At 38.9% G+C, this 14,793-nt stretch overlaps 1 protein-coding gene across 5 annotated transcripts in view; it reads left to right on the top strand.

Moving 5' to 3' along the window:
• The first annotated feature begins 1,147 nt into the window (after positions 1-1,147).
• Positions 1,148-14,793, top strand: part of LOC6731623 (potassium voltage-gated channel protein Shaw) — a 41,653-nt gene continuing 28,007 nt past the window's right edge. For 2 of the 5 annotated variants that reach the window (XM_039298593.2, XM_016178591.3), the window contains exons 1-2: positions 1,151-1,565; positions 10,098-10,505. In XM_039298593.2, coding sequence (XP_039154527.1) covers positions 10,462-10,505 — 44 coding nt within the window. In that variant the 5' untranslated portion in view covers positions 1,151-1,565; positions 10,098-10,461. Of the gene's footprint in view, positions 1,566-10,097; positions 10,506-14,793 lie in introns of all 5 variants that reach the window. The other 3 variants (XM_016178590.3, XM_039298598.2, XM_016178589.3) reach the window with 3 other exon arrangements.

Raw genomic sequence — 14,793 nt, 5'->3', positions numbered from 1 at the left:
GCCATGTTAACAACTCGGTACTAGGCATTCGGCTAACAGAGATCTCGTGCGGTTATCTCCGTTGATTGGCCAAATGTTAAGAGCTCCTCTCAGAAGCTGCCGACATCTTGCTTCCGTGTCTTGATTAGAATTCGACACATTTCTCTACGCCTGTATCACCTGGTGCTACTCCCCGTTTTTCGGAAGATAATGTCGTTCTTTGCATTTATTAAAATCTGTCCAGCATATTTGCATTGATATTTTAATTTTAACTACCGCTGGTTGCGCTGCTCTGTGCTTGTTCGTTTTGATTGGTTTTTTTCTGAATTTTTAATAAGCCCCGCAACTATTATTGGAATGTAGTTGTCATGGTAAGGAAACTGGATTTCTCTCCAGATTGCTACTTGAATTGAAGTTGATTGCTACCTGATATTGCCAATGCCGTTAAATAGAATATTAATTCAACGTTTGGTGTCAACGATATTTTCAGCATGCTTGCGCAGTTTGTTGAACTTGGTGCATTCATATATATTTTAGCAAATTCGCTTGCGTTGAAATTTCCATTTTTAATCAATTATAAAAAGATTCTTTAAGGATTTTATTAAATATTTTCTATATTTTATATCATAAATGGTTTAATACCATTTGTTTATCAATTTTAAAGGCTGAAGTAGGTTCAAACTCAAACACTTAAATATAAAATCTCCTGAGTTTATTAAACTCCTTTATATGCCTACTGAATTTAATTAATAAAGATACATTTTGGATTTATGAGACATTTATGGCCGAATATGTTTAAAAATGCATTGTCTCTTATCAAATTGAAAATATAAATACTGGAATTATGAATAAATGTTCAATAAGTAAGCCGATTCTGAATGAAATATTTTAAATGCTATTATTATTTTTACAGAAGCCAATTACATGCTTATTTAACTTTCTTTATGAGGATAAGCAGACAAATTTTTCTCAGTGCCATGGCGAATTTTACTCACCACACTTGGCAAAAGAGATTGAGAGGCAAAAGCTCCGCTCTCCCTCTTTCGGCAACTTCATCCGGCAGCATCCTGTCAATGGTCCTCGCGAAGGCTCCCCGAACTCATGGTACCCGAGGCCACGAAGGCTCACTACGGATAGTAGTACTACAGCATGTCCTTTTGGCAGGCTGCGCACCGCGTTCAGTTTTCCGCATTGGTGTCGGTTTCGGTTTCAGTTCGCTTGTGGACGTGCGTGCGGCAAGAACCTGCTGGAAAAGCCTCGGAACGGACCTGGTTAATGGTTAACGGTTTTGGCCACTGATTCCTGGTAACTGGCTAGTGTGGCGGACAGACGGCAGGATCTGTGGATTGCTGCGAATGTGCCAATATGTCAGCGCCGCGTATGTGGGTGTGTGAGTGAGTGTGTGGGTGTGAGACAGTGTCCTTGGGCGGACTAACAGGTTCCCCGTCTTCCCAAGTGTTAAAGTGCGGCCAAAAGTTTTTCGTGGTAAAAAAAATACGATAAAAAGTCTCAAATCTGCTGTCGCCTCTGATTTAAGCTGAAAGTTTGCCCAAAGGATTAAAAAAGCCATTTCGGACTTGTCATAGGTAAGTTTTCTAGCTTGTTTGGGTTTTTTAACCGATGCTTGTATTTTTTTTTTTTTTTTTTTTGAAAACTGTCGCCTTTGTTTGTCAGCCCGAACTTTATTGTCATCCCCTAAAATTCTTTTAGTGGCTACTGTGTAGGTTTTTTGCACTACCATGGGGACCCATAAAGTAAATCAGCTAAAACGTAGGTGGCCCTTTGTGCCGACTTTAATTTATTTTGGTCTCCGATGAGCCCAACTTTCTATGCAGAGATAATCTATAGTAATGGCATCTGGTGTCTGTTAGTTATGACATGTTAAAATTAGCAGTCCATGTGGAATACAATTATTGCTAAAAGTTTGGAGATTAAATAAACTTTTTCAGGGCTTTAAACCAAAGAGATAAGTCTTACATAAGCTAAAGTGCTCTTTTCAACAGAATTTTAAGACATTTAAAGCAAAAAAGGGCACCTATTTCATATTTACACTTCATTTCACAAAGAGGTTTAAATAACTAATGCACCTAAATTTTTTGTTTGCCTTTAAACAAACCCTATAGGGTTGTGCAGTTGGGGAATACCCCATTCTCTGTATCACTTTATCTTCCCCTTTTCATAGTATTGTAGTTTTCGGTGTTGGCCAGCGGCAAAAAGGTTTAATTTATGGTCCTTTCAGATTGGCCCAATGCCCACGATACATTTGCGAGACACTTTTTCAGTGCCGAAAACTTTTTTGTTTACTGTCAACTTCGGTGACATTTTATGTGGACCACGCCAGGATCAGGCAGACACCATGACCAATAAACATAAACAGAAAATAGTCGCAAGTGTTGAACAAAAAAGCCGTAAAAAGCCGCCAAGAAGTGCCAGTTAACTTTCCTCACATTCATCAAAGCCTTCTTCTTTATGCGAGATGCGTGCGGGCAATGAAAATCCTTTATACTTCGTAATTGAGTTATGAGGTTCTATCAAAAAACAAAAACAAGAGTTAAACAACGTACACTACTTAACTACCAACCGAGTCCCAGAATTACAGATACACTAATTAAATGGTATATGGTAAAATCATAGAAATTACGCATATATATATAAAAATACATTTTTTTGCAAAATGTGACAGTGAAAATTTATATTAATAGAGGGCTTAAAAACATAGAGGATATGATTTAGAAATTCAAGAAATATTGTTTAAGGAAATAAATTATGCTTAGCCTGCAAATAATTTAATTTTTTCCTTAAGATGGATTACAGTTTTAATTGAAATAAATACATTTACAATATTTTCTGAAAGCAGACAACTTTTTGCTGTGTAAAACAGACATCACAGACATTCAAACCGGGGAGAGTAAATTACTGAAAAAGGATATAAAACAAAGCAGGAGACAGCCACGAGAGAGAGTGAGGCAGACACGAGAAATGTAATTAAGGCGACAGAAGGAGATGACAAAACACGGGGAGGGGGCGCGGGGTATTGGCCATAAAACATGTACGCAAACAAAAATTAAGGCATAAACTACAATTGTTCAGATTATTGCACGTCGTGAGCTTTATGCAGCGGACAACGAGGACTTGAGGACTGAGGACTCGTTTTGCAAACGAGTGGGAATACGGCGAATGCGATGTCCTTTAATGGCTTTTCGCCTGCTTTATAATTTCGCAATTGTCATTGTCGTCACTGGCATGTAATTTGGTTTTATCGAACTGCGATTTGCCTTTTGTTCTTCTCTCTCCGTTTATCGTTCGGTGTGCCAGCTGAAGTGTTGTTCTACGGCAAACGGGGCGTATACGCAATATGAATAATTTATGCCTAAATTGGAAAATGACTCGTAAACAAATAAAATTCTAATTGCAGGGAAGTCACTCGATGAAAATGGCTTGCGGCGGTTCAGAGTTCAGGCAAAGTGGTAACCGAGTTTTTTGACCCAAAAACGGTAACCATACAATTCTACCATTTCAATTTTTAATCAATACATTTTTACACTTCCTATGATTTAATACCACATTTCTCTATTAAAATATACTTTTAAATATTGCATTAACTTTTAATGGTTATTGACATAACCCATTAACTTGGTGTATTGCGTGCTTGATGTCACTCATTCGATCCATTAAGTGCTGTACTTTCACAGCATTGTATAATAAATTTCCCTCCTCGCATAAAATAAAAAACAAGTTCCTTTTTCCTTACCCACTTATTTATATATTAGCAATCCGAAAAGTTACTTTGGCTCAAAACCATAAGTTTTGCGAATTAATTTATGCCAAAAGCAAATGTTGAACTTACTTAAAGCCGCAAAAACTTTCAAGACCTTCATTGATTAAAACGGGATAAAGTTACCCAAATTAAAAAGTTTCAACCGCCTTCATTTAGCCGACTGCATAAACGAAAGATATTGGCGAACAGGTTTTGAAAAATGCCACTAAAGGTAAACTTCAGTGCTCGGGATGGAGAGTGGTTAGGAAAATGCGACCAAAAGCGTTTGCAATGAAATTCCAAGAAAATGCCAGGCAAGAGTGGCTAGAAAAATGTTTCCTTTGGCTGCCTGCGGGGACAGGCGGCCATCAACGGGGGACTCCCCTCACTTCATGTGGGCGGCGAATGGGTGGCGCAAAAGGGGACCTCGAACCCCTCGGGTATCGTATCGAAAAAGGAGCTGGGGGCCTGTCATCGACAACAGCTGCTGCTGCTGCTGCTTTCATGTCTGTGACCTACTGACTTGTGTAGCCTACTTTCCGGCGCTCATTCCCACTCCTTTTTGCACGCTCCTGCGGAAGCTGCGCTTAATGACATCCACGGCCTTGCTGCATTTTTGCCGACCAGCCCTCACCCGCCTCGAATTCTCTGGCACTGACGTTGACACAATTAAGAGCATGAAAAATACTTTGAAAATTTAATTAAACAGCCCGCCATTGACGTCACCACATAACCGAGTTCGTCTTAAGTATGTGGACTCCTTGTCGCTCCGAGAAATGCGTTTTCACGCATCCAACTCCACGGCACTTGTCATTTGTCATGTGCTCGTGATCTCATCGATGTCTTTTTCGGTCTGATTGCCATTCCGCATGACTTAATGTCGCTTCGATAAGAATTCCCAGGTCTTCGAATGCTATTTGCACGCTTGGTTATACAAAATGTGTCAGGAAATGATAGGGTTGATAGCGAACGACAAGCGGCAATCATTTCGCAGATCATTTCTGGGCGAGTTACGTAAAAATGTGACTAATAGTTTTGCAGTTCTTTTGTCATTTTTATTACAAACACTTCTAAAAGCAATTGAACCTTGAAATTCAAATGGCAATCAAGCGCTGTGGTTTAGTTTACATACGTAAAGCAGGAAACACGGACTTGTGTAAACAATTTAACAAAATCCAATACACGAATTTCGACAGAAAACAAATTATTTAACCTGAAATCTCGACACGTGATGCAAACACACGTGTCGTTCACAGGCAGAGAAAATGGGCATGGAAAGTCCCTGCCAAAATGTAATTTAAGTCTGTAAAACATTTACTTTATGGCAAATAAAATGTACTGCCATGGGTGAGTGGGTGTGTTTGCCTTGGGTTTGCAGGCAAACATGTTTGCTTTTAATTAAAGGCCAGCAGGGACATTCGCCGAGCCAGAAACAGAAGCAAAAACTAAGCAAGATTTTGCCAGCCGAGCCAAATTGCCATATCCCATGGGAATGTAATGAAATATTTTTCAATATACTCGAGATGCAGTGCGAAACTAGTGCAAATAAATGGGTCGCGTATTTGTGCATATTGCACTCACATTATTTATGTGAATTTCATATTCTATTATGTGCGATAAGTGCTGAATGAAAAGGATGTAGTAGTTCCTCAGACAGCCAATGCCGCTCGACGTCCTTACACTTTGGCTGGTGCTTAGTTCAAATATTTTTGCATGTCAAACATCAGAAAGGGGGAAATTTTTCAGTTTTACGTTTGCATTCAACACGGAATAACTGAGAAAAAGTAATGGTGGGGATTTTCAGAGAAAAGCAAGCACTAAAATGAGTTTCATACGTGTGCTGTGTGTGTATGTAAGCTATTTCTGGGCCATCCTCTTCAAGAACTCCGAGGCAGTTGAAGAGATTTGCAAAAGTTGTGCAAAACTAAAACACTGCCAAGTGGAGCCGGGCTATAACTGCCAATGCGAGTTGACTGATGTGATGGTTTTCCACAAAAAAAAAAGTAGAAGTAGAAGTATGGCTGGGAAATCAAAAGGAAAACATAAATTTCACTCTGTGCTGACAGCTGCTGCGGATGCCGATAATAAATCTTTTGGCTATGATTTCGCTTCTCTAGTTTTTTTCAACTGAAATTTCATGGCAGAAGTTGTTGCGAAAATTATTCTTCAATTGATACATTTCTCAGTTCGAACTGGTCAAAAAGTTTTTGTTTCTAGTATTTAATTTGAAATGTTTATTTTTCTTTTCAATTGATAAGCAATTAGCCAGTGATGTGTGCATTAGTTTTATGCCTGGCTTTTATGTTTTTCTTTTTGACGCAATTCAGAAAATTCAGTGCATATTTGATTAAATTTTTAAATGAAAAAGCATTCTTTAAATTTAACGGGTAAATAAATAAATGTGGTGTTGAAATCGGAATGGCATATCTAAACATCTCATGCTCATTTCGCACTGCTCCTCTGGTCTAATTATTTATGCATCTGTCAAACATATTTCATATGCATAAAAGTTAGGGCTTGGCTGGGAGGAATAACAAATGGCATAAATTACAATTCAATTTCTTATGGCCTATTATTTAATGCCTGACAGGGGGAGGATATCCTGGAAGCAGCCACGCCCACACCAGGCCTGCGCGTTGGAGGCGTGGTCCTGGAGAGCCATAAAGTTGGAGCTGCCGCCGAATAGTAATCATATTTTCGGGACTAAAAGCAAGCAGTACAGCAAACACGTTGGGGATAATCCCATTCGGTACAGGCCAATGATTTCAAATGCGCTGCATGACGTTGCCAACCCCCCCCCTTTTTCCTCCCCTCCCCCGCTTATTCATAATTCGATTTTTCACGATTTTCCCGAAAGTCCCTGGGATGTACATCTACTTAGGCGCCCCATTTGCTGAGTTGCTTTTTGCCTTGGCCAATGTTTTTGCGATTACGTGGGGCTCCTTTCCTTTTGTCCTCCAGGATATTGTGGAGTTGGTCAGACAAACGAATTATGTATTTCTTGCTATTATCATGGGCCAATGCTCTTTTTGCTTCCATGTCGGATTATTGAGGCTCTCTCCTCTATTGTCCTGAGCAAGTCCTTGGACCCTTTGTTGTGCCTTTTTTACACACAGAAAAAAAGGACTTGCGCTTAAGTACAATATCAATTTGATGAGTAAGTTATTTTTTGGGTGCAGTGTTATAAAACTACTTTTTATATATTTGGCTTGCATAATGAAAATATAAAATATTTTTTGAAAGTAATAAATTATAGGGCAATGTGCATTTGTAAAACTTGTTCGAATTGTGTTCAAGCGTCTGTTTGATTTTTATACTTTTCTATTTTAGTTCGCCAACTTTTTAAAAACATTTTCACTTCAGGGAACTTTTGCTTGAAACTGATAAATAATGCATTTCGAGGCAGGCAGTCACAAACAATAAACTGAAGCTAGATTGTTTGGCATTTGGCTGGATTCCTCCTGCAAGCAACCAAGTCAGATACAGTTTTTCTTCCTATTTACAACAATCATTTGCAATCAAGTTTCATATGCAATAGCCGAGAATAGTACCGAATTTCTTCGAATATTATATATGAAATTGATTGCGACAAACATAATATGAAAAGTAATGAAAATAATCATTAGGAAACATTAGGTTGATGCATAGATATTCGACAGCTAGTGGGAAAGGATTTCATCTTAAAGTCTTGAAGCTATTTTCCAATATGCGAGAAAGGAAGAAGGACTACTGCTTTCTCCGAACTTTATGCTCGCCAACAACCCCCATTTGTTGCCCCATTTTTGCGCCATTTTTGCACCATTTTTGGCTCTTGGCTCTGGTTATTTCCGCTCCGGACAATTGGACAATGGCCGGACTGACCTTGTCCGCAGCAGTTTTCCCGCGACGCCGAAGGAGCCCGCTTCCTGGCCATTGATTTTCACCATCATCGCCATCAGCAGCATTGCCGGCCCCTTGCATCCCTAATTTACAAGGAAAACGCAACTCGATTTATGGTTCTGTGTGTTGCCATTTGCTGCACTCTTCATTTGCACATTATTTCGCTGCAGCGAAAGGGAAACGTTTTGTTTGACCCGAAACTTTTTCTATTTAGTTTCGCCGTAGTTTTGTTTTCAGAGAAACTTTTCCTTTTGCCTTCCCATTTCGAACTGAGTTTTCTGTGTTTTTTTTTTTGCGCTGTGGGCAGCATTGTTTCGGATTTTCTCTTGTTTTCCCGCTGGCACTAACCCATACTCGCATTGAGATTCAGATTTAGATTGCGACTCGAAGTCAGCGTTATCTGCGTCCATTTGCAGTGCTCCATTTTCTTGTTTTTGCTTTCAGGGGGTTGTTTTAACCATTGGGTTAATGTGGCGTATGAGTGACGTGGCGTTAATGCAATTAAAATGGATATTTTGTGTAGTGCAAACATTCAATTTATTCTGGCCATTTATTCATATTAACATGTTTGCATAAGCGAAATGAAAATTTTTACAGATTAACCATCTGTTTTGCTTATGATTGCGATTTTTATCAATCCAAAAGTTTTTTACTGCATGGAAGGTCTTAAAATTATACAATAAATAAATAAGCTTTTTGAATGCTTTTAAACTATTGTTTAAATTCAAGCATCTTAAATACATTTTAAAGCAGTTGCCTTACAATTAGACTATCTTTATGTAACTCTTCGCTTTTCAATTGTTTGAAAATACAACCGACAAACAAATTTGACATCCCCGAAGGCAGTTAAACCAATCGCTTCCATCACAACACGAAATTGGCAAAAACTTATTATTCACTTTAGCACACATTTGCACAGGAGACTCTAAGGGAAACGAGCAAGGGACTTGATAGGACCCATCCTCGAACATGCCGGGCCTCACTGAGCAAGTGATTGATTTTGGGGAGTCAGTGGATCCTTGGTCCTTGGAGGCGGAGACAGCGAAGTGCCACTAGCAGGCGGTGCAGCTGTGAAGTGGGAATATAAGAGGATGGGGGCATGAAGGGATGGGGGCTGGTGAATTGAGGATGGTGGATTGGGGAACAGGAGGCCGTGGCCCAAAGACAAAGCGCGAACTGAAAGCACTCAACGATGAGGAGCTGCTCCTGTCAATCCTCGGCGGCGGTAGCCACTTAATGAATGGAAAGTCTCTCTAAACGCCGCCGAGATTGATGACGCACTTGATGCTGGCCCAGCTGCTCACTCGGAATCTCATTCCGACTGCAAGTCGTACTCTCTGTCGAGTGTCCTTTTTATATAGTCAGTCAGTAAGTCAGTCAGTCAGTTAGTCAGGCAGTCGGTTGGTTGATCGGTGGAGTGGTCTTGTCGCTACCTCTTCTCTGTTCCCTTTTCTCCATTCTGACTTTTGTGCGCTCGTCGCACTTAACCAACATTTTGTCATTTTGACAGCGAACACATGGCCCCGGCTTCCTCCTCGCGAGTCCTGGCCCAAATGCTGCTTAAGTGCGGCCAAGTAAAAAATTTGCATACTCAGCGAAAGCGACCGAAACGAACAAAAAAAAAAAACAGCGAAGCCACTATAGCGTATATATAGAAATTTTCAATGCAGGTCTGTCTTCTTATCTGGCCACATCATTTCGGCCATAAAACTGCCGCAGTGATGGGGCACAACGCTTTTCTTGATTTTCTCGAACCTTTCACTTTTTTTGAGTGCTGTGTGTTTAGCTTCACTGTTAATTTTGTGAATTTCACGGAGCTTTCAAGTGGCGCTGAGTTGCGTCTTTCATTATATAACGTATTTTTTGAATTGCTGCAACTTAATATTGTATTTTCATAGCAAAATGTTACCAATTATATGTATTGTATTTTTAATAAATTATAATGACATCCTGGGGGTCAAAATGGAATTTTAATTAATCACAATTCACATGATATACCAAAAATAATAGATAATATTGTGCTACTATCAAGGTGAAGTGAAATACCCGTGGCTATTATATTTTCATTTGGCCTGATGGATTTGTTCAAATGAAAAACCTTCGAAATGTCTTAATTCAAGGCAAAAATGTATAATCCACAAATAATTCCAACTATTCTGCAACTAAAATTCCAATTAAAGTTGAAATCTGATGGTGCTTCCTTGGCGAAATACTTGAGAAATTCCGTGCAACAAAAATATCTAATTAAATTTGCGTTTGTCAAAGGCAAATAGTTTCGATGCTGGCGCACTTTTGCGCAACTGGGATTATGCCTCAAGTATTTGCATGTACATAAAATGCATTTTACATATAAATAAGTTTGAGCGTGTGTGTGTCTTTGGGGCACACAACGCATAGCTGCACAAATATTAACCGAATCTCGGTATGCATATTACTCTACTAAAGTCCTTGGGATCCATTTTGTTTCCTTTTTTACTTACAGTCAAAGGACAACGAGGTGCCGTGGGCCAAATGTGTATAAGGACTATGGAAAGGGAGAAGTGAGGCAGAGCTAAAACCATAAACCCAAACGAACAAGCTTAGTTCTGAGTGCAAAAAACACAAGAGGAAGAGGAAGTGCATCCTGCGCCCAAGTCTAATTAGAAGGCAACAGATTGCTCATACGCCGTGTGGATCGCGAGTGCTTTAGTGTCCGTGTATACATAAGTACATATGTGTGTGACAGCATTTTGTAAAATCTAAAACATAAAAATACTGAAAGCTTAAGTTTTTGTTCGATTTGCTGGCGGGCCGTCGAATAATTAGTTTGGCATGCGGCTGCTGTTGCCACAACTGTTGCATGCAACATGGATGGCGAAAATCGGATCATACTCAATGTAGGCGGAATAAGGTGAGTTTGTTTAATCCAATTAAAAAGCTTTAAATGCAATGCATAAGAATAAACTTTAACTTTACCTTTGAACTTTAACTACAACTTTAATTTTGAACATCAAATACAATATCAGCAATATTTGCATGCATGTAAATAAGTAATAAACGCGTGCCTCTCTGGAATATACAAAAATCAATAGAAATTTATTTTGTTTCATTTGGTTTCAAGGTTTCTTGCTTACATGGGGCAACACATAGACACATTGTTTATATTTATCTTAGGCATTGCCAAATCACGTAGCACATCCTGTTGATTTAATATATTCGCCATATTTGGCTAGTCGTAGAAACACATTGGCATTCAATCCAATTTTGGGCCATCGATAGCGTGTTTTTGTTGGACAGGATATTGGGCCAGGATAGTTCCCATGTACTTCCGTCATTATTTGGGCATTGTTGTGATTACGCCTGGCGAAACAATGGAAGCGATACGAACTCTGTTATCCTTGCCAACAATATGAAAGGGAAAAAGTAAGAAAAACAAAATAGGGCTAGTAAAGTTGTTCACAATTTGTGTTACAACAGGAAATGTTGACTCTTGTGTTTGTGTGTCATACAGTTTCGGTTTGAGTTTCTGTATGTACTTTTATGTAAATAACTGACTGTGCTGTGGCTTTGAGTTGTAAGCCCCATTATCAGCATCGTCATCGGGACCATCAGCATCATCATCGTCAACATGATTTTCGTGTGTGGCTGTGCTTTTTTGGGGATTTTTATACATATTTATATGTACATACATATGTATACCTCCCTCGACTTGGTCCCTTGTCTGCTTGAGCGCACTTTTCTGGCTGAGAGCATTTATCCAGCTGCAGATTTTCGGGCCTAGTTAATAATTTATGATTCCGTTAATGGCCAATGTGAGAGGGGCGATTAAGAGAAAAGTCCCTGGATATTATTCTGTTGCTTTTCTCGAATTTTTCTTTTCGGCAATTTTCGCGTTTTCAATTAGATTTGTATGTTTTTTTTTCTCCTCACTGAACAACATGTTTTTGAAACCAGTTTAACCCTTACAAAGCGAGTTAATTTTATTGCTGGCAACATATTTTTACCGCTCGGTTAACCGCACTTTGCAAAATTAACAATGCAATTGCAATTGCATCATCATGGTATAAATTCTATTTCACTGCGTTTTTTTTCCTCTTCAACCGCAGTTGAAGACCACAAAAAAGAGAATGAAATATCAACAGAGAGTAGAAAATTGTGGCAAAATACATTCTTGCGTGGGCGAACAATCCACATTCAAATCCACCACGCCCATAAAGCAAAGCCATTAAATTGACACATTTCTTTAAAAAAAATATATATAAAATATACTGTGGCTTACAAAGAATCACTTGAATGTGGCGTCATCGGGCGGTTTGTGGGTAAAACACTAAAATACTGCACTTGTGTAGTAATTTAAAGCCTTGCTAAAAAGAAAAAAACTTTTAATTAGCGAGAGGAAAAACACATATACAAAATTCGAAATCCAATTTTATAATCAAGCTGAACAAAGAAATACAAAGTATAGTTGAGTTAAGCAAATCAGAATATTGGTAAACTGTTAACTAAAAACATATTTACATATTTACATAGAGAGCACGTTATTGATTTCACTTTTTTTCCCAGTGGACAGCTACAAAATCAGTCCGTTACAGCTGCAAAAAAAAAAATATACGTACATAAATCTCAAACCGACATTTGCCATATAAATGGATGAAAGCTTTGGTTTCGGTCTCGCTTAAAGGACTGTGGACTGCAATAGCTGCGAAACGGGTGGAAAAGTGGGAGTTGTAATATGTCGCACTACTAGAATGCTTGTTTAAGTCCTGTCTGTGCTGTGTGTGTGTGTGTGCGATGGCATCCTTTTAGACCATACACACTTCTGTAGCATACTTATGCGGGCCAAGCAGGCTGACTGGCATCACGCTGTCAGCTCGCCGACGTTTTTAGCACAAATAATACATACGAGCATTGTTCGTGTAAGCATTAAATAGAATACATTGCAGTGCGACTACATGTATGTATGTATGTATATTTGGTCCTAAGTTGTTTGCTATTTTCCCAAGTTTCACATTCAGATACCCACAGTTGTCACCTTAAAGGGAACACGATGTAAATGCGCTTAAAATATTTGTGGCTCAGCGAAGCGGGAAATCAGGTTAAGTTTGGTCGGCTTGTGCAAAACAAGGTAAAGTGCGAATCACTATTTAGAAATTCGTCAAGGTGAGTGGCATATGATCCTTATTAGGTACTGATAATCCACAGCAGCCCATACTCGATGCTTCGTGTGCATAATTTGCATACACCTATGAATGTAGTTGGTCGGGAATCCAATTAGAGATGGTATTCAAATGAGGCTTATGTTTGCAAATCAATAGCCCTGCCAATATTACACATTAAGTTAGCAGTTGGAATTGCAGCAGCTCATTTGGATTATTTGCCTTTAAATTGTACAAATTTCGCCAAAAATATAATTTAATGTTAATTGCTTAGTTGATAAAGCGCACATAGTATTAAACATCTTATATTGCGCCTAAAAACATTAATTCAAGTGGGATTAATGTATTAACTATTTGTCATATATTGTAAATATTTTATGATTTTGTAATATAAAACACGGATTATTTTTTGGATAACATGTGTATAATTTTTTTCTATTCTATTAATTCATTTAATTACAGTTCAATTTATAATTATTTAATATTTAACAAATGTATAAGTTAACAATATATATAAAATGCATAATTTTAACTGTAGAACTGGTGTTTTCAATACATATTCTTCCGTCAACTTTAATCATGACTGGCATAAAAAGCTTTTTATTTAGCCCAATAATAATAATAAATTGTATGTATTCCGTCAAGTTCTCATCGGCATCTGGATGTGTGATGATTATCATTGTGATTACGCGGCGTTTTTAGTCATAAAGGGAGGAGAGGAGAGGAGCAAATATTGTATGGGCACTGGCTTGGGAATTGCTCGGTTTAAGGATGGGCGACTCCCAGATCCTGGTGCTCATCAACGCAGACAATTGCGCACTGATTGTATCTTTGATTCACGCACACATACGCGAGCAGAAGGACTCACACACACACTGGCAGTAAAGTTGCCACTGTGTGGTTGCCTTTCAACACAAATACATTATACTTAGTGCCGCTGGTTGTTTGCTTGTGATGCTGCGTATTTCCGCTGCCATTTTCTCCTCGCCATTGTCGGGACTTTCACTGCTTTCTCTGCCCTCAGTGAAAGCCCTCTTCAATCTCACGCCATTGTGTGCGAATTAAACGAAATGGCTAATGAAAAGTTTAACAGTCAATAAATAAGGCGGGCTGCGACATCAAACACCACAGGATCTGCTCCTGTCCTCTGAATAGAAGATAAATGTTGACTGATTCCCATTCATTAACGTTGTTCTGAAAAGCTTAAATTTGTTTAAGGGACTAAGCTAAATGCTGGCCTGGGGAGAAATCGGATTTAAAAATTAAATAAAACCAATAAAACTGAAATCTAAAATAAAGTTTTTAGGAAATACAAAAGCAATCAAAATGTGTACTTAACATCTGAAGCTTATCCCTTGCAAAATGACATCATTCTGCTCCTAATTGGCCAATTAACTTCGATATCGACTTTGTGGAATTACTTTTTAATTGCAATTAATGCCAAGAAAAATGTCTCATTGTCCCGCTGCTGCAAAGCGGAACAAATAAGTGGAAGGGCGCTGTGGAGGATGACAAATTGCTGACAAGCATTCTGCGGCATTTGCTGCAGCACAATAAAAAACTAAAAAAGTCAGCTGTGAAAAAGAATAAGTGAAGGCAGAAGTGAAATGCAAATGCTCGTGCCGGTTTTACTGCTCAAGTAGCCGCTTAGAGGCAAGTGCCAAAGACAATGGCCAAAAGCGAGTGCTCCCGCCTCGCTCTTTCTCACACTCACACACACACGCACACACTAAGGACCTGCGTGTTGCAGGAAAAGCTGGAAAAGCTGACAAAACCACGGCAAGCAACGAGAACAACAATTTAAAATCAACAGCTGCGCGTGTCCTGACAGAAGGAGCACGAAAAAAGTTGAAGTAGCGACTCGAAATGCTTGCCATTCTTATTCTGTGTTTGCCTTTGTTTAAATAGCCAAGTTAAGGGGACGTGGCTGGGCGGAAATGGCAAAGTAATAAATAAATTTCCTGCTCTTTTGCTGTTTTATGTTTGGACCGCTTTATTGCGGCTTCGTCTGCAGCGCCTAACGCTTCATTAACTTTTTGGCTT

Source organism: Drosophila simulans, chromosome 2L (genome assembly GCF_016746395.2).
Source record: "Drosophila simulans strain w501 chromosome 2L, Prin_Dsim_3.1, whole genome shotgun sequence".
NCBI lineage: Eukaryota > Metazoa > Arthropoda > Insecta > Diptera > Drosophilidae > Drosophila > Drosophila simulans.
This window is presented reverse-complemented; position numbering and strand designations above follow the sequence as displayed.